This window comes from Accipiter gentilis, chromosome 19 (assembly GCF_929443795.1).
Source record: "Accipiter gentilis chromosome 19, bAccGen1.1, whole genome shotgun sequence".
NCBI lineage: Eukaryota > Metazoa > Chordata > Aves > Accipitriformes > Accipitridae > Astur > Astur gentilis.
The window spans coordinates 8,625,776-8,652,051 of NC_064898.1; the positions used below are offsets into that span (position 1 = coordinate 8,625,776).

The window sequence follows — 26,276 nt, forward strand, 5'->3', positions numbered from 1 at the left end:
GCTTCTATTGTTCTCTCTGCAGACTGAAAATACAAGCAGAAGTGAAAAGTAGGCATTGTTCCTGGTGGCCCCATCATGGCTTCCTCTCCAGGCTCCACATTCTGCTGTGGCAATGGTTTAAACCTTTACTTAATGGAACTACTCCCTTAGAGTCAGGAAGGTGGGTGCTCAGGCTGTACTTCACCAGAGAGCCCCCCAGTCTGCCCCAGGGGCAAAGAGTGAGGGCATTGTGCTGGTCCCAGGGTGTAGAGACAGCTACTTCTGTTCCAGAACTGTGTTTCACGGAGCAACTCGAGCTATGGACTTTCATCCAGGGCATGCTGTAAATCATGTGCCATACAGGGAATATGAATGGAGATCAGTTAATGATTATGCCTGATCATGTCTCACCACTTTTAGTGATCAAATTGAAATAGCCCCATGCTGAATGTCGATAAACCTGGAAAACACCTTAAGGCAGACACATTTTCCTCAAATGTAGGAGGGGTAGCTTTTCTTGGTCTATGATAAAGCGCAGGCCTGCTAAACCCCAAACAGGGATATGACAATAGCGCTCTCTATGGTATTTTCATTTTCTGCTTACAAGTTTTCAGACAGTAGTTTTTATTCCAGCAGTTGGATTTTTCTAGATCAGTTGCATGTCTGTTGTTATTTTAAGCCTGGATAAGTGGGCAAAGCTTAAAAGAAGAAACTGGGCATACGTGGTCCTTTGTGCGCCCGCACAGCTGTCTGCATGGCCCTGCAGTAAATGGGTTTGGGCTGGTTGGATGTTTCCTGCATGATAGCAGGACCTGGTAAGGTGCAGTCAAGGAGCACTGCCCTGCTGCTGGGGTGTCCTGGCAGCCAGACAGGTCAGGAACAAATGTGCCAGTCCCTGTCCAACCTATGTCAAGGGCAACTGTAAATCAAAAAGCCGGAGTTTATCCAAGGCTTCACTAGTGCTAAGTCATTGACTTGGCAGGGAAGAGCAGTTGTGACTGAGATGTGTTTGGCTGGGATGTTGTTTTTTTGTTTTGTTTTTTTTTTCTGTCACACTATGTGCAACCCTAATTATGGACACTCTCCTTTATCTGAAACATCTCCTGACTTCTGTTACTGCCAAGGAAAAGTCCCTGACAGTTTCAGTGCCTTCTTTAAATAATTCCTTGTCTCCCATTGTGTTAGGCTGGAATAGATGGCGTCATGAGGAAATGGCAGCTTTCAGTATCTTGTCACCTCCCCACTGCCTGCTGCATCCTGTGGCCTGAGCAGGGGAGGCAGCTGTGTTTGGTGGGGTGGTAGTTAACCCCCTTCTGCAGGGAAAAGCTGAGCTTCTTTTCTTGATTTCAGACCTCCTCCTGCATCTTCGCAAGTTGGCTGAGTCTGGCTGGGGCCGCTCCGAACCGCAGAGCACACCCGCTCCCAGCCCTTCTCTGTGCCTGGTCTTGCTCCTGCCTCATAGGCATCCCCCTGGGAGAGGATTCCCCCCTCCCCCCCCAAGTCTCAGACCCACTGGTAACCAGCAGTTTGTACTATACTGGCACCACCATTACCCTGTGGTAGTAGTTCAGCCAGTTTCTCTGATGGCAGATGGCTTAATTGTCCCTGCCCGTCCCTGCTGCGTCTCCCCACCCTGTGATTTCCCCTTTGTTATGCCTGGGGCAAAGATTGCTTAAACAGGCTGTGGTGCAAAACGATTAATCAGAGTCGATTAATCAGAGCCTCTGGAAAAGCTCTCTTGCAAACTCCCCGCAGGCCTTCCCACCCCTGTATTGCTTTCCAGTCAAACAGGCAGGAGCCCTGACCACCTATGGGCACAGCACCAGGGTCTGCTGGACTCTCTTCCCATTACACACAACAGCTTTTGACTCCAGCCCCACTGCATGCCCTCCTCCATGCCTCTCTCTTCCTCCCAGCCCAGCCTCCCTGCGACTTTGCCTTTGTTTTTCCATTGACCTAAGCCTTTCCCAGCAACCCTGCATGCCAAAGCGCTAGAAGCAAATGAGACCAGTTGCGGGATGGTCTGAACCCGCTCTCCTCCTTTTGCATAGTTAGGCTGCCTTCCCTACCTCACCTACTGCAGCCGCAGCTCTTTGCTGCCAGGTCGGAGTGAGTTCAGCTCCCCCAGCCCCTTGGCCGAGCGGAGACTCTGCTGGTGCGTGCTGTGCCGGTCTGGCACCTCTCCCACCCTCACCCTGCCATGGCGTGCTGGAAAGCACCGCCGCAGCCAACACGAGGCAGACCTCTGCTCCCCATTGCTTGGTATGTTTTTCTATTACTGCTGTTACCTCTATTTCCTTTACTGAACTAAGGCTTTATTACAGTGTTCCTGAAATAAATCTATTTCATAGAAACACAAAATAGTTTGGGTTGGAAGGGACCTTTAAAGGTCATCTAGTCCAACCCCCCTGCAATGAGCAGGGACATCTTCAGCTAGATCAGGTTGCTCAAAGCCCCGTCCAACCTGGCCTTGAACATTTCCAGGGATGGGGCATCTACCACCTCTCTGGGCAACCTGTTCCGGTGTTTCACCACCCTCATCCTGAAAAATGTCTTCCTTATATCTAGTCTAAATCTACCCTCTTTTAATTTAAAACCATTACCCTCTGTCCTCTTGCAACAGGCCCTGCTAAAAAGCTTGTTCCCATCTTCCTTATAAGCCCCCTTTCAGTACTGACAGTCTGCAATAAGGTGTCCCTGGAGCCTTCTCTTCTCCAGGCTGAACAACCCCAACTCTCTCAGCCTTTCCTCACAGGAGAGGTGTTCCACCCCTCTGATCATTTTCAGGGCTCTCCTCTGGACCTGCTCCGACAGGTCCATGTCTTTCCTGTGCTGAGGACCCCAGAGCTGGACGCAGTACTGCAGGTGGGCTCTCACCAGAGCGGAGCAGAAGGGCAGAATCCCCTCCCTCAACCTGCTGGCCGCTCTGCTTCTGATGCAGCCCAGGGAACAGTTGGCTTTCTGGGCTCCAAGTGCACATTGCTGGCTCACATGCAGCTTTTCATCCACCGGTACCCCAAGTCCTTCTCGGCAGGGCTGCTCTCAGTCCCTTCATGCCCCAGCCAGTATTGATACTGGGGGTTGCCCTGACCCAGGTGCAGGACCTTGCACTTGGCCTTGTTGAACCTCATGAGGTTCACATGGGCCCACTTCTCAAGCTTTGTCCAGGTCCCATCCCTTTCCTCAGATATGTCAACCGCACCACTCAGCTTGGTGTCACCTGCAAACTTGCCGAGGGTGCACTCAATCCTACTGTTTATGTCATTGATGAAGATATTAAACATCACTGGTCCCAGTACAAACCCCTGAGGGATGCCACTTGTCACCGATCTCCATCTGGACATTGAGCCATTGACCACTACGCTCTGGATGCGACCATCCAACCAATGCCTCATCCATCAAACAGTCCACCCATCAAATCCATATCTCTCCAATTTAGAGAGAAGGATGTTGTGGGGGACTGTGTCAAAGGCCTTACAGAAATCCAGATAGATGACATCCGTAGCTCTTCCCTTGTCCACTGATGTAGCCACTCCATCATAGAAGGCCACTAGGCTGATCAGGCAGGACTTGCCCTTGGTGAAGCCATGCTGGCTGCCTCAAATCACCTCCATGTGCCTTAGCATAGCTTCTAGGAGGATCTGTTCCATGATTTTCCCAGGCACAGATGTGAGGCTGACAGGTTGGTAGTTCCCAGGGTCATCCTTTCTATTGTTTTTAAAAATGGGTGCAATTTCTGTTCTTCGTAAAGTAGCATGTACTGCCTTGCTGGCACTTTCCATCGTCACAAGGTGACCGTGGCATGGCAAGATGAAGAGGTGCCCAGCAGCCACCCTGGGAAAAGATTCCCTGTTGTTTTTATCTGAGTAATGATCACTCACAGCTCAGCTTCTAGCTCATAGATTGTGTTTATTGATTTGCAGCAAAAGGAGTAGCTGGTGTCCTGGGTTAAGAGCAATCATGCTGCTTCTTGTCTTTATTACCCGATGCTCGCTGAGCTGCTCTTGCCATGGTGCAAAGGCAGAGAGGCACTCTTACAAAGAGTTCTCCATGCACATTTTGAGTTCTTTGGTATGTGATCATCACGGACGAATTTCTGCTGTGGTCTCAGAGAACACGGCCTCTGAAACCAGAGAGACTGTTGGATCTGAGATCCTACACCATACTGGCCACTGCTCTCCCCTCAGGTGAGCCTGTGGGCAGAGACCATCTCCACCATCTCTGCAGCGAGAGCACTACCACTGTAGCAGCCTTTCCCCTGCCAGAGGTAGCGCGTATACCCATCTCCCCGCACAGCCCTGTATTGTCACGCTTGTATTTCTCAGGTCAGGCACGTAGAAGTGACTGGCCTCCTTTTCCACTTCCACAGAAGCCAAAAATTTGCCAGCCTCACCAAAAAAAGATGGGGGTGGGGTGCAAATAACACTTCTGCAATTTCCCACCTCCTCGGCCCTGCACCCTTGATGCTCGTTGTGGAGCACGACCGCTTCTTCAGCGTGCACGCACAGCTGGGTGGCTCGGGTGGGTTTCTCTGCACAGAAGCACCCAACGCTTCGTCTGACACGCAGAGCAGTGGGCAGGTGGGTCCGTGGGAGGAGGAGGCAGGGAGAGGTTCTTGCAAAGCCCTGACTCAGCCATCAAGCCCTAGCAAGGGCGCCCGTCAGCACCCTGCTTCACCCCCGCCAAGAGGCACACGGACAGGAGTGACGCTCCCTGCACCTTGTCACCACCCCGCTACCACCCGCCTGTGCCGCTGGGGCACCCGTCTACGCCAGAATTTCTACTTCAGCCTCCCGCCGCCCGTCGATGCTGCGAGAATCACGTTGGCCCTTTCTGCAAGCTTGCGGGTGTTTCAAGGCCAGATCCAAAGCTCCTCACCGTCACTCAGCAAATCCCTGTTGATTCCAGCGGGCTTGGGCCATGCCCGTAGGAAGGGTGTAACCCCTTAAACGCGCTGCAATACCACTCAGCCACTTCCTGCACGGCCCTTTTACAACACCACGTTCCATCTCACGCAGCAGCTATTACCTCCTGGCAGCAGATCTGCAAACCAGCTAAATAATTCCCCTTTCGGGCCGTGCCCACCCGCCGCAGGCAGCAACGCTGCCCCGGTGCCGTGCAGACCAAAGTGTCCACGCTGACACGCGGTCATGGCTTCAACGACCATTTTAGCTGTTTCCAGTGATTTGCTGGTGGCCAAAGAAAAGAGTTTATTACTCAGAGAATGAGGGGAAGAGCTCCCTAAAATGGTTTGACTCTTAACAAATCTTTCTCTACTGGCTTGGATGTTGGGTAGCCCTTTACTTGTGTACGAGCCCACAAATCGGTGAAGCTTGGGGCAGCAAGGTCAGTAAAAGGAGGAAACTTTTACACCCTACCAGCTCCCGACCCGCCAGGACTCCTGATCTGTAGGAATTAGGCTGTTTTACTTCCTTCAGACCCAGGGGCAGAGGTCGTTATGCTCTTAACTCTCCAGAGCAGTGTGGTGCTGCCTTTCTGTGTCATCAAAACCATAGTGGAATCCTCGCTAATCTAATTTCTCCTGGTACCTTAAACCACCACCCCCTTGTTATCTTTTACGTGATGCACTTCTTAGGCCAGGGACCCATCTGAGTGATGTCTTGGGGACATCTGGGAAATTTAGGCAATTATTAAATAACAATGATAACAATGACGACAACATCATATAAAGCACAATGATGACCTCAAGAAAGAATCGGACTGCGTCCTTTGATGCTGCTTACGATAAATGAAAAGTCTGGAAAGAAAAGCAACTGGTGAACCCTGTGGCTCAGGTAAAATTCCCCGTATATCCCTGGGGCTGAAGTTCACAACAGTGAAACGCAGACTGACTCTTGCAGCTTTTAGCCAGACCGGGCTGACACAGGAGGGAGAAATTAATCCTGTTATTAGGGCTGATGGCTTGAGTTTAATTGAAACATCTCCCTGGTAGGCAGACAGTATGTGTTCAGTTGGGGGTAATAAAAATCGGTTTAAAAGCATCCAACAGAGCTTTAATAGGCTGTCTGAAAAAAAATGCCACGCTCACAGTTACTCAGTTTCTGGTTTTTATTTAGTCAAAATTTAATGAATTTGCCAGTCCCTGCAAAGTTTCCCAGTGCAGATAAAGCTTGAGTAGCAAGCAGGAGCGCTTATGTCTCGCACACTGCAGCCATCCAGATGGGGTTGAATCTGGCTCCGACCCTGAAGTTCCTTGGTCAAAGGGAGGAATAATAATAATAATAATAATAATAATAATAATAATAATAATAATAGCAGCTTGTATTAACACAGAATAAATGCAGCAGAAATTAGAATTCCCAGCAAATGCTTAAAACTCTGGGTTGAAGATTCGTTTTATTTTGGCATCTCTGATAACTTTTTATGTTTAAAGGGATATTTTCACCAGAAGAGGCTGGTGGAAGGCAAAATCATCAGATGATGAGAGAGAATTAGTTGAGATCAGAGGATTAAGTCACTTTGGGGGAAGATCATTTTAGCAGTCACACAATGGTAGGTGGAAAATAAAATTCACTTCAAGGAAAAATTTGAACTCACCACCCAACTCCCTGGTTTCCAGTGGCCTGAACTCCTTCAGGAGCGGGAGCTGGCCAGGCTGGCACTTCAGTCAGCTCTGCCCTGTGCCCAGAGGTGGTAGAGAAAATAAACCCCAAATATTTAGATGTATAAAGAAGGAAATTCATAATGAAATCAATAATTATGGCACCCAATTGTGCTGGCAGGTGGGGGGGGCAGGTTCAGCTATTCACCGGGGGGTCAGAGACAGGCGGGATTTTGCCTCGAAGACATTGGCACAAAGCTGGAAGGTGTGCCCACACTCAGCAGAGGTGAGGGGTGATGGCCAGAGACACCTTCCTATTTCTTGGTCCTTGTAAGGAAAAAAGGGACATCGCTAAGAGTCTTTTTCACTTGTCACAGACATATGAAACTGATAACCTGGAACCGCACTCTGTGATATTTCACTGGAATTAGGGGTGAAAGGGGAATACTGCATAACTCAGGTTTCCCTTCTCACAGCCAAGGGGGAAAACCTTGATCACAAGATTATTTTTGTGTTTATCCACTGCTTATTGCAAAACAAAAAGTTGTGCTGAGGCTTCCTCCAGAGGGAGAGCCTGACCTGCCAGACTCCCGTCCTGTCCCCACTTTCTCCGTCCCTCCGGCATTTCCCTTCTTCTTCCCCACACCAAGTTGGAGCTGACATGAGGGGAGGCCCCTTCTCCACCCCCTGGCCCCTCCAGTGACACCAAAAAAAGGAGCTGTGGGTGAACTTGCAGGTCATAGTGGAAGGCACCTTGTGAATTCAAGTGCCTGGAGGCCTGGGTGGCAGCTGGGTGGGGGTTTTCTTTATTGCAGCTCTGAACGTAGGTGTCTGATACTTATTTAAATCCTATGAAGTACCTAAATAGTCTCTTGGAACTTGTCCCAAAACCTATCTAACCTTGATTAGCAATCAAATTTTTTGGCAGTCAAAGACATCCTACCAGCTACTCAGGAACACAAGGGAGTTCTTCAGACCCGCCACTGCCTCTGGAGACTGACCCAAAGGACAATAGAGCTGCATGGTCTTGCGACATCGTCTCGTTCACTCATGATTCACCAGCTTAATTTACTCCTCAGCAAGCTAATTCTCACTCTTGTTTTTTTTTTTAACAGTTCTAGTATTATACAGCTTCCTTCACCAAAGAGCTGGGAGGCATTATCCAATTGACCACTGAAAAATTAATCACTGAAGAGCAACCACCTATTAAACATGATTAAAAAACAGCAGTAAGTGCATTTTTTCCTAATGGATCTGTTAGGAAGAAACGTTACTTTTTCCCAAAGGCACAAACCAAGCAAAAAATGTAAATACCAGAAATGAGAGGTCCCACACACCAATCTGCAAGTCTGAAGCAGAATCAGTTTCACCTGGGTCACACCTGAGGTGTATTTGTCTGACATGGCATGCTTGAAAGATAAGGGCTATCTGGTTTTGCTTGGGCTTTTTCTATAGCAGAAAAGCTGTTTGGATTAACTAATTTTATATTTATCTTGATAAATTCCTGGAAAGTTCCTGTGGTAGATATGCTTCTGTTAGTCTAAAGCTTGTATACATTATTTTAGCTTAATTTGGTAAACGATCAGTGCTGCTAAACCAATTTGAACATTGGATTAACTCTCAGCACTAGCCAAGCCCAGGAACACTGTCAGCAAAAGCCTGGATACATGTTATTTTCAGGATTAGTTATCACTTTTGGAGGCAAGCTCTTAAATTCTCATCTCCTGAAACCAAACCATGCTCAGGTCAGTTTTCCGCTTGCGTGGACACACACAACATGGTTCCTCAGGACACACTTCGGTGAGGCACCTCTGAGAGCTTTCCCCCTCGGCCCCCAGCATGGCTGCGGGGTGCCCTCAGGACACCCCATCCCTTCTGCACCACAAACCCACCGTCACGAGGAAGGAGCCACTGACGTCCCCAAAGGATTTCGTCAGTGTGCTGCAGACATGCCCATGTGCTTGGGCATGATCTGACACCTCACAAAATGCCTGCTTTCCTAATGGAGCTGGCTGGATAGTTGTCTATCCGTCTCGGTACGTCTGTCTCCCAACAAGGAGACCCAGACCTGTATTTCCTTTAGACTGCAGGGTTCAATCCCACATCTCTCCTTCAATCCTACACCTCCATCAATCCCACATCTCTCCTTCCTGAGGTTGGTGGTCAGCTGTGGAGGCAGGGAACGAAGAAGGGACATTATTCATTCTTGTGGGACATGGCACAGGACAGAGAGCAAGCAAGACAGGTCCTGACTCATCTGGTGGTTAAGATTGGCAGCTAGGAAAGCATAATGCTACTTCTGAGTCATATTTGCAGCCTTTTATTCAGTGTTTAATGTAAAATGCATAAACAATCCTGGGAGCAGAGACTCCAGAGCCTCCTCCCCCTTCCCACTTCTAGTCCTCTAGTCCTTAGCAAAAAGTCTCCCACAAATTATCTCATCCCCCCACCATGTCCTTTCGTCCTGCTGACTTTTGTGCCCCAATGCCTAGCTGAATAAATTCTGCAGGAGAGGTGGAGACCAAGGTCAGCCTGGGCTAACCTACAGCCTGGTGGTTATGGCATTGTGTGGGGAGTAGGAGATAGAGGTTTGAGTCCTCTCAGGTCAAGCAAGCAAAATTCTCCTAATCTTGGATGAGTCTGGGAAAACCTAAGGATGTTTCTATATTAGCATTTTAAGCAGGGACAGGAATGTGTTGCTGAAGTGAACCCCCTGAGTACCTCCACTCTGGTGTTTTTGTTCACGCTGAGGAATCAGCCTGGGTCTCTTTTGAATTGAGCAAAACTGGAAAACCCTCTCCTGGAACACATCCCCTGTGCTCCAGCTGCCCTGGCAGTCAGTCCACAGGGACTGGCCCAAAGCAAACCCTCCAGACCTGTATGCGGTGTGACTGGTGGGTCCTCAGCACCAGCTGTTTCTACAGACTGCTTTTGCTGGGCTGCAGTGGTTGCTAATGTCTCTAGCTATAGCCTATGTCTGTAAATGTCATATCGCAATGTTGTGTGTTGTGATATGGTGTAATGTAATGCAATGTAGGCATAGCCAAAAGTTATTCTATGAATGAGGCAGGTGTGAAAAAAGAGAGGATCCTTGATGCAGGATTCTGCATTTTACATTAAATTACCATCATCTGCTCTTAGAAGAAAGCAAGCCGCTCAACTTTTGGGAGGAAAAGCTTTGGGAGCGTCTTCCATGCCAAAGGAGTGGCTTCTGGCCTCTACATCCGAAGGGATGGTCTAACCTCAGGAGAGAGAGGTGAGAGTACACCCCCTCCATTGGCACCACTCACAAGCCCTCCCCAGCTGTCCTGGGGTGTGGTATAGAAATGTAATGCTTACCAGAAAGTACTGGATTTCAGAAATCTGGCCAGTAGCTTCTAGGGCTTATTGGAGAGTATTTAGGCAACTTTCCCCGTATCTCCCTTTGCTCTCTGGACTTTTGAAGGGAACACAAGTTGTTTTATTCCTGAAGCCAGACTGGGGCCACAACTTTGTCATAGCACATATCAAATGGGTAAAAGGAAAAAGAAAAATTAATTTAGCTGGTTTTAGTGATCTTACTGTGATTTTCACATCAGCAGGCAGTGCCATTGCACTGGCGGGTAGTGCTGGAAGTGTACTGAGTGCCATAGAAAAGAAAAAAGAGGCACAAATCCAATTAAGCAGGCCAACTGGAGCTGTGCATAGCTAAAAGGGCATGAACGTTCTTGTTTTTCATGCCAATGTTTCATGTCTCTGAAGTTACAGACATGCATGTTTATTTTGCTGATTTACAGGCAAAATTTCTGTTCCCAGGATGTACAATAGACTACATGACAATGTAACATGTCTTGACACAAGGAAGAATGACCTCACCTGAGATTGCGGGTTACAGCTGGGAAATAAAGTATTTCAACAGCAATTGCAATCCCTGGCAGGGACTGGAAACTCTGCACATTCTAATCTTGCCTGGAATTTCCTTGTAGCTTCACATAAATGCTATCGATCAGAATAATTTCCAGTAGATTCTATCTCTCTTGAAATAATAGAAACTACTGCAATTGATTTATGAGAACCCTTGCCTGACACTCCACCTGTAACAATAAAATACCTAGCAGTAAAACATCTTGTGTGGTTTAGGCCTGATTTATTTTACATTTTTTCCACAAGCTAGACATGTACAGAGTTGCCATAAAGTTGTTTTAATCCCATTTTTCTGTTGTCTAAACAACGCTCCCTGTAGAACTCAGGCCACCAGCCAGCCTGCATCGTGCAAACGCCAGCAGGGCCACTGCGTTCCCCATGCCAGTCCTAAGAGGTGAGTCCCACTGCGAATGCCTCCTGCCAGTGCCTGGTCTCATTTTGGTTCTGAAGCCCACAGCCTGTGGGTCACCAAGACCTGAAATTTGCCTCTCTTCCCCTCCCCTCCATTTTCTCTGAAAGCTCAGCATATGTGGGGAACAGCTTTTTCCTGCTCTTTACTTTTGCAGAAAAGCAGACATAGCTATGTGTCAAGATAGCCCAACGCCCAGTTCCCCTGTGCTGCCTTGACCAGGAAAGATATCCCAGTCCTTCATGGTGCCATACTGGGAAGGGGCTGCACGCACAGGTCAGGAGAAGAGAGGAATCGAGGTGGATGCAGCAGAAGGACTGAGAGCCCAGGGCTGCCACTGGGATCAGACACAGCAGCATGGGACAACAGTGAGTCTGCCAAAAGTGTTGGGAGTTACTCTGGGGGTCTCCTGAAGAGCATCCTTGCCCAGCTATGATCTCCCTCTTGGTAGCTGTGGGCAGCCTGTGTGACACACCAGTGTGTGTGTGACACACCAGTGTGTATGTGACCGTGCTGGGGAGCAGGGACGTGGGAGGGTGCAGGACAGAGCTATAGGCAAGTGTGGCTGTGGGCTGAGCCAAGAGGGGGTCTGGTAAGGAAGTCCCAGCTAACACAGCCCTGCATGCACTCAATGTGTGGGGTTTGGGCATTTCCCCTTGACGATGCCCCAAATCCCTCCAATCTCTCTTTTAAAATGTTACCCGTTTATGTAGTCAGATAACAAAGGAATAGATTTTTTTTTTCCATCGTCATTTTATTCTGCCACTCACCATTTACTCATAAAAACGTCAGTTAATACAGGACACCACTTAGCAGAAGGCACATTTTGGTGCTGAGAAGAGGGAGCAGCTACCTGTCAGAAATTTACTTCGTAACAAAATAAATGATCTACTGACCCATTAAAATATGCCAGCAAGTCACCAAGTACCTGCTTAGCTGGAACCCTTTAGCAGTAAGTACTGAGAGTACACAGGTACTGCAAACATTGCAAAAGACAGTGGTTTTCTTGGATATCTACCTTTCCCTGCCTGAAGCAAATCCCTTTAAGGTGTACTTAAATAAAATGGAGAGCAGAGGCAGAAAAACTCCTGACCCAAGGGGGTTCATTTCTCCCTCTTTTGGGGTGCTGCTTGAAAGGGATATTTCTTGTCTCTGCCTGGAGTTTTTGTAATCCTGAAAGCACACATCGCTTAGAAACAATCTCAGTGGCATTTCTGAGGAGATGCTGTGTGGCTCATTGCCATTTCTTGGCATGATGGCTCTGTTTCTTCTGTGTCTACAGAATCCCTTCCCACAGATCTCCGCAATGGGCTCTACCGGGACTTCTGCCATTAGCAGCATGATGACAAGCAAGGCAGAGCAATGTTGGTACCTGGAACATTACCTTCCCTGGGGCTCCAGCACCCTTTGGAGCCAGAAATCAAGGACTCCTTCCATATATTAATTTAGCAGTAATTACTGCTCCGCTCCTGATGATCTGGTCCCTTTGGCTTGGTTCAAGTCCAGCTGATTCAGTCTAAGTGTAGACTTGGTAACCTCCTGAGCTCCTTTCCCTGGTTCTGTGCAGCTGAAACGCACCTGGCAGCTGCATGGAAATCCTGGAGAGATCATTCAGGGAACATCCTGGCAGTCTGCAGCTTATCTTTTCCTTTCAAATCAGCCAATACAACTGTCTCCCCAAGGAGCTTGGAAGTCACCTTCCGCTGTCCAAGTCAGGCCCAAGGAACAACCTTTCTTCTCTCTGGGAGTATTCTGCACACCAGACGCTTCTTGGTCCTCAACAAGAAGAAACACAGAAATGAGACAAGTTCTTAGTTTTTCCAGCTTGTGGCAGCTGATGACAAAAAGACTGGGGAGAGTGACAGGGCTGAAAAGACACTGTCCTTCAGGCAAGCAAAAGGCGCTATTAGGAAAGTCAGGACAGCAAAGCACAAATGTAAAGTTCATAAGGATGTCAGGGAGAGCCTAAAATAGCAGACAGACAATTCAGACTACTGGGGAAAGAGTTCCAGGGATTTCTTCACCAGCAGCCTTTGCACCCCAAGGATACTGCCATGTTCAAAGTGTTCTCCACCTCTTATTGCACAAAGCCAGGGAAGAGCCAACATCCTTATCCCTTTCCAACTTGTTACAGACAAGCGCTATGAAACTTCAGTGAATACAAAGCAACAATCACTTCACCCTTCCCGTGGCTGTTCACAATGATTTATACTGTCATAAATTACTGACTCTTTTCATGAACTGCTGGTTCAGTCCCTAGCTGTTATCTCCAATTGTAGACCAAATTTATCAGTGGAGGTCATAAATCGTAAGCATTGATCACTACCTAGCCCTTAAATATTAAAAGTCCATCTAGTTACACTGAACATTTGTTTATTACCTGTAGAAATGCAGCAAAGGAACACAGCAAAACCAGAAAAATTTGGGCATGAAAAGGGTCACACTTACTGGCCCATGCACATTTTAGTCAACGGCAAAAGAATTATTTTAGTAAAAAGTTCATTTGTTTATTTTTAAATTATGTTAGCAAGGTGTCTGGTATTTCCCCCGTTTTTACTTGTGTGTTTATTTGTCAGGTTTTACATATCAAATACTATCTGACAGTCACGCTACTAGCCTGGGGTTTGCATATTCTAGAGAACTCTGAAGAGTCCTTCCAAGCAGCAATACTGTGCTGTAGTCCAGCCCCACCTCTCCCAAACCCCAGGGAAGCAGGATCTGCCTTCCTCTGACAAAGGCAGCTGCCCTCAGCTCAACAGCATTTTTCTGTACTTTGGTATTTGTTTTTGTGTCTGGTTGTTTCAGGTCAGCAGAATCATTCCAGCAAGCTGACTTCACTCCCCGCTCTGCTGGTAACACTTCCCTCTTAGGTATGAGGTAACGTATAGATCATCACTGGTATCTTTTCAAGTTTATGGAACCTCAGTGAATAGACGATATCTGAATCCTTCCTTAATGCTGTTTGGTGTCCAGCATAGACACTGATGAACCATAGCCATCACTCAAAAGCACTGCTCCCAAAGAGGAGTGGATCTGGGCAGATACTGCTACCTCACCTATTTCGTGTTCTTTGAAGTGCATGTGGCTCGCAGTTTCCCAGTGCAACCTCTGTTACTTTATGTGGCAGGCTCCCGTTGACCTTCCCAGCACACGTATAATCTGGGAATATACCCTTTTTTATTATCGACTCAGTGGCCCTTGGCCAAACAAGTCTTCCTGAAAGCCTACTTCAGCTTCCTTTATTATTTCCTGTACAATGCAGAGCCTCACAGTCTTGCATAATTTCTGTTGACTTTCCAACTCCAAATCGTTGCCCATTGACTAACAGCAGTCAAGCTCAAGCATGCAGCTGCCTGCTTGGTTTTCTGGCATGGCAGGAACTCTCCTGATGTTGTCTCTGCACCGGGGCACTAGTGACAGCTTTGCACGTAGCTGTGTGTGCTTCAGCACCCAAGAGCTCCGCGGGTGCTGTAGATTTTCCCCAATCAGCATCACTATCTCACCCTGTCACACCGTGCTCTTCTTTAATGTGCTCCACTGACTATAGACGGCCACCAAAAGTCAGCAGGTTTGGAGCATTCTCTACATTATGTGCATAACCCCCTTGCAGAGTTCTAAATTATCTTCACCACTCACTGGCAATGGAGCCCTTGCTCTTGAATAACCACATGTAAAGAAAGAGCTGCTTGGCTTCAACATGCGAAAGAGCCTTCTGATAGGATGAGTGACAGGTGCAGTTTGACAGGTAGTTGAATTGCCAGGAAAAAAAGTCTAAAAATGGAGAGTGCACAAAACCTAGGGAGTCAAAAACCAAACGGTGGGCATTTGAGAATTTGACTTTTCCTTATTTCCTGGGACACTGCCCAGATGCACCTCATGCGGCTTCACAAGCGTGTTCCAGGGACATCGCTCCAGGGAGTAGCACTGGACATGGGGTGCCGCCCAAAGGAACCTGGGGTTGCAGCTGACTGAGAGTGCCACACAGACACAGGATCTCCAGGTCACAGCTGTAATCCAGCACACATCTCTTGGTGGAACATGTTGGTGTGGGCTCGACTGTAGCTTCTGCCTGGAAAGCTCTTTGTAATAGCCACTGCTTTGCCTTTTTTTTTTTTTTTTTTTTTTTTTTTTTTTTTTTTTTACCAGTATGAGATTTTGACTGCATCCCATAGTACCTCATGACTCTTCCTTCCCAAACCCAGCTCAACTCCTTTGTCTCTGGTTAGTTTAGCAAGAGGAAATGTTTCCCATTATATATTTGCATTCAGTAAATGACTTGGTTAATATGATGCATACATAGGTGCAACCAGGTCGTTACTGAATCATCCTATTCTTGTTTTTAATCTGATTCAGGATTTGCACTTGAGACCTCAGCAAACTCTGCTGGATTAGTCACGTAGTCAGAGATTCGAATATTGACAAAAGGAGCGAAGGAATGTACTTTTTTCGGACTGAATTAAAACAATGCAAAACATGTGAATCCAGCCCACTTTCCATGGAGGAATCACGCATCATCGGATGCTGCCTGCTCTCACCTCCACTCCCCTTGAGCTCCTGTCACTGAGTCCAGCGACACCCAGCAGAAATTTTCATTCCAACGCTCCCCTGCCACGTCTTCCCCTTCCCTCCGTGGGGTGTACAGGATCAGTCCTTCTCCCACTGCTGGCATCCAGCCTCTCCTCAGGCTTCACTGGCACTACCCTTTGCGCTTTGCAGCCTTTATGGCTGCACCATCAATACCGCCTTCAGCAATTTCTCTCCCCAGGCTCCAGCGTTTGCCACCGATTTCTCGCATTGGCTGCTTCCCATTCTTATCTGTGAATAAGTAAACTGATGTGGGTTTCTTCTATGCTCTGTCTCCTCCGAGAGATACAGAAGAACAAAAGCTCCTCAGATAAGCATCAAAGATTAAAGTGTTCTTGGCAAACCGGAGAAAACTTTGCCTGAACTCTAATACTGCATTTACAGACACAGCATATGCATGACAAAGGGTGGGAATTAGTCACAAGGAAGGTCTGCCCCTCGCTCTGGCCTGTTCCCTGCACCCCCTCTCCTTTAGGGGAGGATGTTTCTGAGGGGCAGTGGAAAGCGCCTTCCCAGAAGCAGAGAAAACCACGACCCCCCTTTGTGAACTCCCCTTCGCCGGTGCCTGCGCCGGGGAGACCCCCTGAGTTGCGAGGCCGGCGGGAGCGGGCCCGGCCAGCCAGGACCCCCCCGGGGGAACAGGCAGCAGTCCGGGGAAAGTGTCTCTGGAGCTGCAGGGCTTGGACAACGGACCGGGGAAGTGGAGGGAGCCATGCTAACCGGTTCGAATGAGGCGGAAAAGGCAAACAGCCACTAACAAAGTAAATTCTGGTTGCCACGGGGGAGCGCAACAAGGGAGCAGGCAGCTACTGACACTTCAAAGTGTCACTTAAAGTGTCACTTTAAAGTGTCGTGCTGTTGGTTTTATTTATTTATTTTTTTACAGCTGGATGAAATGATGAAACCTGTTAAAACTCCTTTCTAACCCACACAGCCAAGATTTCACCAACAGAAAAGACAGGGCCCACACTCTCTTGTGGAGTAGCTTTGGAGAATAATTTTGAGGAACTGTCTGGTAGAAGACTAGGTGCTGTGGCCCTCTCCAGGAACCTCCTGAATTGTCTGAACTGGGCAGTGAACATAAAAAAGGGTTGATGTCTTATGCACTGGCTTCTTTTTTTCAGTGGTCTTAAGCTTTGCCTGACAGAGAAGCTTTTGGAGACTGTAAGGATTACGGGATCCATGTCTGCGGTGGGAGTGACCTGCAGCAACACTGATACAAACCAGGATCTTTGCAGCCCTTAACATTAAGTTGGGTTTAAAAACCGCTCGGAGTGCTGTTTTCACACTCAGACCACCCTCCCATTCTCTGATATTCCTCCTACAGCACTTAACCACAGTGGTATTTTTATCAAATTAACAGTTTCCTGTTTAAAAAGCTGAACGATGATGAAGTAGCAAACAAAGCAATTATGTCAAACAATAAAAGTTTGTTCTTTGTAAATAAAATGTTCCTTGAAAATTACACGAGCCCATTTCTTCTGTGCGGGAAGGGAGGAGGCAGAGCGTACCACACACGGGGGCTGTGTAGGCTTTAAGAATTCAGCGCTGTGTAGTAGACATGGAAGCTACGGCTTTATGGATGTGAGCTCCTTTGACCCTGTGTCTGTATTAGCCAGACCTTGCCAACAACACTTCAGGCACTGTTGTATAAAATGCAAAGGCTTAATTTTTAAAGGCTGTGAGGGCAATTAAAGTGAATATGAAATATTGGCTGGGTACCTATTTCAGACACTAATATGCATGTAAAGATATTGAAGGAGACAAAGTGGTTTGCTCAAAGACTAAACAGGTATGGTATTTTTGGTCTTAGTATGACTAAAACAAGTGTTTGAAAAGTAAATGCAGAGACAAACTGGTTACTCATGCTGAGTTCAACTGAGAAGGTGCTTTTATTGCTGATGTTAGTGCAAAAATGTCAGATGTAACACATATTTAGCTCAGCCTCAAAGAAATGAAAACTATTACCAAAGTATGATCTGAGTCTATAGCTGCATTTCCAGTTGATTAACAGTAACTGTGCATGGCAAGTAGCAAGTAAGCTGCTAGATGTTGAAAGAGCCTCATTTTAAGCAAAAATTATGAATAAGGAGGTTTCTACACATAGGAATTAGCAAAAATAAAAATGCTGGTGAATAGCACATTATAAAATTCATGCTTCATGGTAGTCAAAACTAAACCTGCCTATGCGGAATAGCAAAAGGTCTTATCCAGTGTGAGTAACTGGGCAATAAAATGGCAAATGAACCTCAGTGTCTGCTGGTGCAAACTAAGATAAAATGAGAAAATTAATCCAAAGTACACCCATTCAATGATACGGGCATATATGTACCCCAGGAGGTACTGTTCTTGTTTCTAGAAACGCTTAGGAAATAATCTTGGAATGACTATGAAAAAGTTATTTTGTTGCTTTGAGTTGTCTGAAAAATGAAAACAAGTAAATAGGAATTACTAGAAAATGATGGAGAATGCAACAGGAAGCATTGGTCTGTGCAATATATATATATATATAAACTGTGCAGGTACTTGGACTGCTCTTGTAAAAAAGGCATAAAAAGTTGCGATGAGGATAATGAAGATATATAATAGCTCCTGCGCGGCACGGATTCAACTATTAGGCCTTTCAGCACAGAATAAAAAAGATGGAGAGAGGATATGACAGAAGTTTATGCATTCATGGAGGAGATGAACAGGGAAAGACAATTAGCTATTACTCCCAATGGTGAGGACTCAGGAATGTCCCATGAAATTATATAAGAGCAGGTTTTCAGTAAGTGAAACAATTATTTTTTTTTTTCAGCACACATAGTTAAGATATTGAGTTAATTACTCCGGGATCCTGTGGATTTTGAGAGATATATATATGGGATAAATATTAAATATTTATACAATCCAGATACAGATGACATCAAAACATGGTTAGACAAAGCAATGCCAGAGAGTGAAGCAAAGACTATTAAAAGTATAGATCCAGACAGAGCCTCTGGAGGCGCCTGGGGGCTGGTGAATGAAGAGGTGCAGACACAGCCTTTGGAAAGCCATAAGGCATTACTGGAAGATGATGCCAAGATTTCTGCTATCTTGAAATAAGCTAAAAACTGTTTCTCTGTTGACAAAGTTACAATGGTATTTATTTTTCTATTTTTACGAAGCTTTTATTTTCACATTACTTTACAATCCACAAAATCAATGTTTTGTACATATACACACACTTTGTAACATTCATCACTTTGAATGCTACCAGAATAACCCTTCCTTACAGCTGAAGCTTCACAGATGCCAGAGTTGTTAATACTTGGTTCTTGTACCTCCTGCCAACTAGCCAGGAGTTAAGCAAAACATAGGCAATAAGCCTGCACCCCCGGATTTGTGCTCTGTCAGAATTCCTTGCCAGGATTCCCCTCTCCTTTCCAGATAAAGCATTACATACTTCCTCATACATAGAAGCAAGCAAACAAAAATGAAGTAAAGTAAAGGTAGCACTCAGTTTTACCACAGATTTTGTTTGGTTGTAAATGAAAACTGCTGTGGCAGTACTGAGCAACAGGAGCTGTGGGTTTCTTTCAAGCATTTACCTTTACCACCATCAAACTTGGGTATTATTTTATAAAACATAATTGATTCTTCCAGACATTTCTTCTTAGGTTATTTAAAGATCTTACATATCTGACTTCATTTTCTAAACCTCTGAGAGCAAAACCAAATTCACACTGCCATTTTTAAGATACACACACAAGATCTAGTTTCTTGTAATTGTTATCTACACAAATTACTAGATCAAGCTTAAATTTTATTTAAATCCCTACTGATGAAAGCATTTCTACTCCTAGACACACCTCACAAAACCAAGCTCACTACTAAGTGCAACATAGAGGACAGATTTTTACTTCAATATACAGATGCAAACACACCATTTTCAGCAGTACTTTATATACTTAGACAAGTTTTTATTATCTCACAAGTCATATGCATAACATTTCACCACCTAGCTTTCCTACACACCTTCTTTAACACAGCATCCTTTTTTGGTAGGATTTTTGGTCACAGTGTTTTAAAAAGCGAAGACTCTTTACTGTGTTGTAATCAAGTGTCATTTAATAGAAGTCATTCTTGGTTGGATGTTTTGAGTGAAGCGCAGACCGTGTGACGCAGACCTGTGCCTGACAGCAATACTTTACAACCAAAGTCCAAGGTAAGGGCTGCAGTGCTGATCGAACTAATTCATGCCTGGCCGGCCATGGCCTCCATCCTCAGAAGCTTTCCTTAAAGATGGGGGTTTAAAGGACACTATAAGAGGCCTTTTTAATTTTTTTATTGTCAATAACAGAGCTCAAGCTCCAGAAAAGTAACGCCTAGTGACTTTTCACAAGGCAAGTAACTCTTCTTTGATTCACTCTTTATACTTTCTGCTACATTACTTTCTCTCATAAACCCAACTTCAGCAGTGAAATCAAGGTTGTGCACAGTAGTGAGGATACCAGAAAGGTTTCTTACAGCTGTAAGAAAGCCCACAAGATTTCAAAGGGAAAACAACCCTGAGCCTTACTTCTGTCCTGCCCGTAGCTGCCTGCTGCCCTTGTTATGCCTGCGTCTGGCTACCGAGATCATTCTATTTGTTAATACCAAATTAGCAGTTAGTTTATCTGTTACTTGGTTCCAAATTCCAAGCATCTAAGGTCTCTGAGGTTTCTTTCCCCAGCCCCGCAGCACCCTTCAGAAAGCCTCCGGGAGCTGCATTTTGTCTGACCGTTGTCCGAATTAGCCCACGGTGACGATTTCCTCGGGCTGCCACGGCACTGGGGCAGTTTCGGAGGGTCCCACAGGACTGGATTTCCCTCCGGGACATGTTTTTTTTTTCTGCTAACACTTGGGAATCAGTCCCGGCGCAGGGCCGCGTTTGCAGGGTACGGAGCCCACTCTGCCCGATGCTCGTCCCTCGGCAGGGCTCTGGGCAGAGATGTCCCGGACGACCCCGAGGGCGCTCCCCCCTCCCCCCCCCCCAGGGTGGGGGGCAACCGGGGGCTGTCGGAGCCCCGATCCGTCCCCAGCAGCTCCCGCCCCGCGCCGGGACTGGCCGGCGGCCCCCGCTCAACCCCTCGGTCCTGCCCCGCGGCGGGGACGGGCGGCCCCGGCCCCGGCCCCGGCCCCGGCCCCGGCCCCGGCCCCGGCCCCGGCCCCGGCCGCCCGGCCCCGCCCCGGGCGCCCATCCCCGCCGCCTCCGCGGGCGGCCGGAGAAGCCGGGTGCGGACAGAGGCGGGCGAGGGGCGGGTTAAAAGCGGCGGCAGGTGAACGGGGAGGGACCTTAAAGCTCCGGGGCGGCGAGGCTGGGACCGGCCGCTCCTCAGGCACCGCCGGACCCGGACCCGGAGCGGAGCAGCGCGGCGCGCCGGTCGCGTCCCGTCGCCCTGCCGAGCCGTGCCAGGTGAGGGTCCGGAGCGGCTGCCGTGTGCCCGAGCGGTGGATTAGGCTGCGCGCCCCCGCAGCGGGTCGGGGTCTGTGTAGTGTGCCGGCCTGGAGCACGGACCGGGGGGCGTCCCCGGCGGGGCTGGGGTCGGGGGCGGCCGCAGGCAGTGGAAGAGGGGGGAGCTGCGAGGCGGGGGTAGTCACGCCGCGCCCCCGTGCCCCGGTTGCCTGTCGGCGAGGCGGCCGTGCTGGGCTTGGGGCTGCCCGTCCCCAGCCCCGGGACTGGCCGAGGCGGCGGGGCTGCGGGTCGGGGCGGCAGCGAGCTGGGGGGGGGCTGCGGCAGCAGCGCAGCGGGCTCTGGGAAGAGCCGTCGGGCCTCAAAGCCAGAACTGGCGTTGGCAAACGGGTGTCTGCGGCCGGGAGCCGACTGCGATCGGCCGTGGCGTTTCCCGCTCCGGGCGCCGCGTCCGCCCCAGCGCTCCGGGCGCTCCGCAGTTGAGGGGAGCGAAGCTCGGGGCGGAGGGAGGGGTGGGCTGGGAGCCGCCTCAGGGCGTCCAGCTTGTGGCCGCAAAGTGGGGATTTCGAGTGGTTTCCAATAAAATGATGTCTTGGTTGGCAGGGTGAGCGTCCCGGTGGATTCACTCGGTCCCCGCAGTCAGTTTCAGGGTTTCCGCAGTGGCAGATGAGCACGGAGAAATGTTGGGTTTTCCCCCCAAACTGGCAGCACTGGTTCAGAGCTGCAGTGTGAGACTGCGCTTGGAACCCAGGTTGTTCGTCCCACTGGGATATACACTTCAAATACTTTCCTTCAGTCCTGATTAGCCTCTTGTGACATTTTCATTGACTTTGTTTTAATGACTATGCAACAGACGTGAGGAAATTCTTAACAGAAAGATGCAGGTATCTGATCGTAGCCTAGAGTTTAGGACAGTGGAAAAAGTTGCGTAAAATGCTGCCACTTTCAGCAGAGACAAAACATGAGAAGTCCAAGGAATTCCAGCCACCTTCTGAAAGCTTTTTTTTCTCATCTTACCCAATTTCACATTTCCTCATCACGGTGAATCTGACCTCTCCCTCTTGCCTCAAGGCTTGTCTGTACAAGCTAGGCCCTTGTACCAAGGGTATGTGCTGGGGCACGTTAGTCCCTTAGTTGTGTTGTAACTACACCAGGGTAGAGAAATAAATTTTTTTTTCTCTGTTATGTGAGAATCAGAGGTTTTGAAAACTTTGACCAGTGTGGTGTTGGAAGGTACCAGGCTCTCCCCACAGCACACAGCCAGCACCAAGAGGTGACGGAGCTCTTATCCATGGCCAGTGTGGTCCTCCCACACAGCAAAGCTGAGCCCCAGCCTTGAAAGATGATGGACCAGCTATGCAAGTTCCCAGCTCTGGTTTCAAAGTGTTTTGTACGATTTGGTGATAGTTTCCAAATGGCTGCGATCAGTGAAAGCTGAGCCCTGAGACTGAATTCTGACTTCAGCAAAACTTATGTTTAACTTTCAAAGGGGTAAAGAGTGTGGATTTTAGTCTTAAAGAGTAGGAGGAAAGGAGGAAAGCTGAAATGGAGCTTCTCTGAAGTTTGACCTCCTGCTTATTCTGCTGGGGTGTGATAGCATCTAGAAAATCAACATAAACTCTTTGAGGACTTTTTCCTCTCAACTCTATGGCTCTGCTTGCCTCCTTTTTGGATGAGATAGCAATGAATGTGGAAGGGCAGGCTCTGTGGTATCTTCCTTTGCCTGTTGATTTGTGCTATATATGCATGCAGCCCTGACAGAGCCGGCTTGAGGCTTCTCAGCAGTGTTGGCAAAACCAAATGCTATACTTGTGAGATGAAGGGCCATGTCTGAGCTACAGCAGAAAGCCTTGGAGGCCTGCTGGAGGTGTTTGGGTGGAGTGAGGGCTTCTGCTGAAGAAGGCCAAGTAGTACTTACTTTGGAGGCAAAGAAAGCACCAGCCTAGCCTTTTAGGGCTGTGGTGTTGGCAAAGAAATCCTGTGAAAACTACTAGAGAAGTCTCTACTTTGTCCAGATGTGGCCTTAACTTGTGCAGTGACAGTAATTTCTGTTGCTTTGGGAAATATATTGAGAGGCAAAACACTGATGATATTCAACCACAGAAAGGGGAATATCTCAAGAAAGGGAAGGAGGGCATAGAGGATGCATGGAGGAAATGTACTTGAAGATGTAACTTGTTTCCCGCCCAAAGCCTTGTTGAGAAATACACCAAGGTATGCTTGTCCCATCATAAATACAAGGAAGGAGAGAGTTTAATAAGCTGTTTGAATCCATAAACTTATGAGTGACATTAATGAAAGTGACTGGCATTTGCATATGATTTTTAAGTGAGTCCTAGGAAGTCTTCTCGTTTGTAGAAGGTCTAGATCTGATTTTTCACCCTCTGAAAAGTGACCATTTGGTGTATTATGTCATCCTGCAGGTAAAAGGACACAGAAAAGAAGATGGACTGGGGAAGCCTGCAGGCCGTTTTAGGAGGCGTAAATAAACACTCAACCAGTATCGGGAAGATATGGCTCACAGTCCTGTTCATCTTCCGTATCATGATCCTGGTTGTGGCCGCAGAGAGAGTCTGGGGAGATGAACAACAAGATTTTGTCTGCAACACGCTTCAGCCTGGGTGCAGAAATGTTTGCTATGATCACTTTTTCCCTATCTCTCACATCAGACTCTGGGCCCTGCAGCTGATCTTTGTTTCCACACCTGCATTGTTGGTGGCAATGCATGTAGCTTACACCAGGCATGAGAAGAAAAGACGATTCAGAAATGGTGAGAAAATTGATATTGAAGAGCTGAAAAATGAAAAGATTCACATTCGAGGCCCCCTGTGGTGGACATACACCAGCAGCATCTTCTTCAGGATTGTCTTTGAAGCAGTCTTCATGTATGTGTTCTATTACATGTATGATGGGTACCAGATGCCTCGCCTGGTGAAGTGCAATGCATGGCCCTGCCCCAACACAGTGGATTGTTTTGTGTCTCGGCCCACTGAGAAGACCACATTTACTATTTTCATGCTTGCTGTGTCTGGGATCTGCATGATGTTGAATCTGGCTGAGTTGTGTTACCTGGTGATAAAAATTTGCATGAAAGAATCCAGGAAAACAACGGTTTTAAAATAATTCCCTGGTTTCAGGATTTCCTAGCTCCCCATTTCCCTTTAACTTTCTTAGGTGTCAGAAAACAATCAGCAATATTTTCACACTCAAGGAAAAGGATAAAAATGAATTTCATTCATGTTTTAAAAATTATAGCCTCCCTGGGAAGCTGCCACTGAGGCAGGTTTTAAAGATCATGAGCTAATTCAGTATTCCTGCATTCACAAATAGAGAGAGCAGCCTTCTGGCAGCAGCTTTTCCAAGTATGCTTACTGCTGGGATCCTGTTGTTGGGACAGAGTCACTTTTCAAAAATGGGAGTGGAAAGGCCCAGGGAAGGCTCTAGTGCCCAAAGTAGGGCCAGGAATCACAAACACACTGTGTCAGCTTCAGAGGCGAGCCAATAACAAAGGGTTTTGGTCAAAAGTAGGGTGAAGGTTTTTTGAGAGGAACTTGTGGCCTGTTAAAAGGAAGGAGACAGGGAGGTGATTGTGTTAATAGCAGGTGTCCTATTCTCCAAGTATTCTGAAGAGCAAGGAAAGGGCCTAGGAACACAAGTACTCTATGGCAATGCATGCTGTCAGCTCTGCTGGGCACCAGCAATGGGTTTTATATTTTTATCTCCTCACCTGCACTGAGGAGCATCTCCTACAGGGTTGGTGGTGGCCAATCTCAACTGCCTGTGAATGTCAATAGGTCAGTGCTGCCTCCCTCCACTCACAGGGGCTGCAGCAGTGGGAGGAATGAAGTTTGGTTTTTCATTCTCTTGGTCAGGTGAAAGAAAAGATTGTCACCTTTGAGACAGTGCGGGCAATGCAACTGTCTTCTTCTTCCTCCCAACACTTTGTGAAGAATCTCAGTACAGTAGATTTTATTTGATGAAGAGACTTTTTACCACCTGGCTGTGCCTCCTTCAGCTGTGTACCTTTAAAAGTTTGTTTTGGTTTTGGTTTGTTGTTTTTTTTTCTTCAGTAAAAGCCAAGAAAATTTGCCTTGTTTCATTCTGTTTGTTATACAAAATAAGTGCTTCAACTTACAGCTTGGTATGCAGTAGATTGCACCTACCATTAGTGCTCCTTCCATTAGTCCCTTTTTCCTATCCAACCTGCACAGCTTTCCTTCATAAAACTGTCTCCCTATCTGAGGTACCTTTCAAGAGAGTCCATCAAACCACTCCCAATCTCTCTGACAATCCACACTGTGAGACTGAATCACCTTCTTACAGTAGGTCTAGCAGGAATAACAGACAGCTTGCAGAGCTAAAATAGCAAAGAGACCCAATCAGAGATGAGGAGGAATTTGATATTTTTCTTAAAGTTCGCATTGCTGAGCTGTGAATTGTTTATTACTAATTTGAAGAACTATGTAAGTCAGTCTGGTCTTGTCTCTCCAAAGTAGTCTCAAAATGTGTTTTATGCCTGTCACAAGCAGCTACACCAGCACATACAGCAACACAGTTTATCTTGCAAGTGCCTGCCCAATGAAAGCTTCTAGAAAGCTGGCTATTTCTCCTTAGCTTTAATAACTGGCTTTTCCCCCAGATGAATGAGTACTATCTCAGCTTCTCTATTTGCATCTATTTCTTACTGTACCTTTAAGTTTATCACTGTTGGAGTAAACAAAGCTGCATGAATTAAGACCCATGACCCTTCACTGTGCACTGGAAGCAGAGCATAAGCAGGCTCCCATTGCTTGTGAGCTACATCCAGTGTTACAACTTGACTGCAGATGGACATCTGTCATCTAAGTGGGGAGCAAGAAAAGCATAAAAACGCCATCCTCAGAAGTATGAACAAAAAAAGACAGAAAGTCATTGATAATGAGCTGAACTGGAAAACTGGACTGTGAAAACATCCTTAATTCAACTCTGAAGAGCAAAGCTTGGCACATATCAGGTTTGTGCTTAGTAAAGTTCTTGCATTGTTCTGTGTACAAGTACGAAGAGAACAAACTATCTACACTCCCAGTGCTCTAGTATTACATTTCTTTTGTAACAACAGGATTATTTTTTTTTCTGGAATTATAATTAAAGCACTCTTGTGGTGTCTGTTTTCTGTATTACTTGCATGTGCTCTGTATTACCTAAGTGTCTAATGAAAATCTGTTTACCATAATGGAATATGTATGCACCAATACTACATTTAATAGCCAAGGGCTACTGTAAGGATTTTAGCCTTCTGCTGCAAGTTGTTTTTTCAGTTGGTTACACTGCCTGTTATCCTGCAGCCTTCTGCTGCAAGTCGGTTTTTCAGTTGGTTACACTGCCTGTTATCCTGCAGACTTCATGAGTTGATAATGGAAGGTCACATATGTGACCCCTAC

At 47.2% G+C, this 26,276-nt stretch overlaps 1 protein-coding gene and 1 long non-coding RNA gene across 2 annotated transcripts in view; one reads left to right on the forward strand and one right to left on the reverse strand.

Annotated features, from left to right (window-relative positions):
* The window catches only part of LOC126048201 (uncharacterized), a 566,030-nt gene that overhangs the window by 484,274 nt on the left and 55,480 nt on the right, over window positions 1-26,276 (reverse strand). The gene's annotated exons all lie outside the window — the stretch shown is intronic.
* Window positions 20,769-24,944, forward strand: LOC126048193 (gap junction beta-2 protein-like). Its single transcript, XM_049822850.1, has 2 exons — window positions 20,769-20,859; window positions 23,280-24,944. Exon 2 carries the CDS (start codon window positions 23,302-23,304, stop codon window positions 23,977-23,979), a length of 678 nt encoding a protein of 225 aa, XP_049678807.1. The 5' UTR covers window positions 20,769-20,859; window positions 23,280-23,301; the 3' UTR covers window positions 23,980-24,944.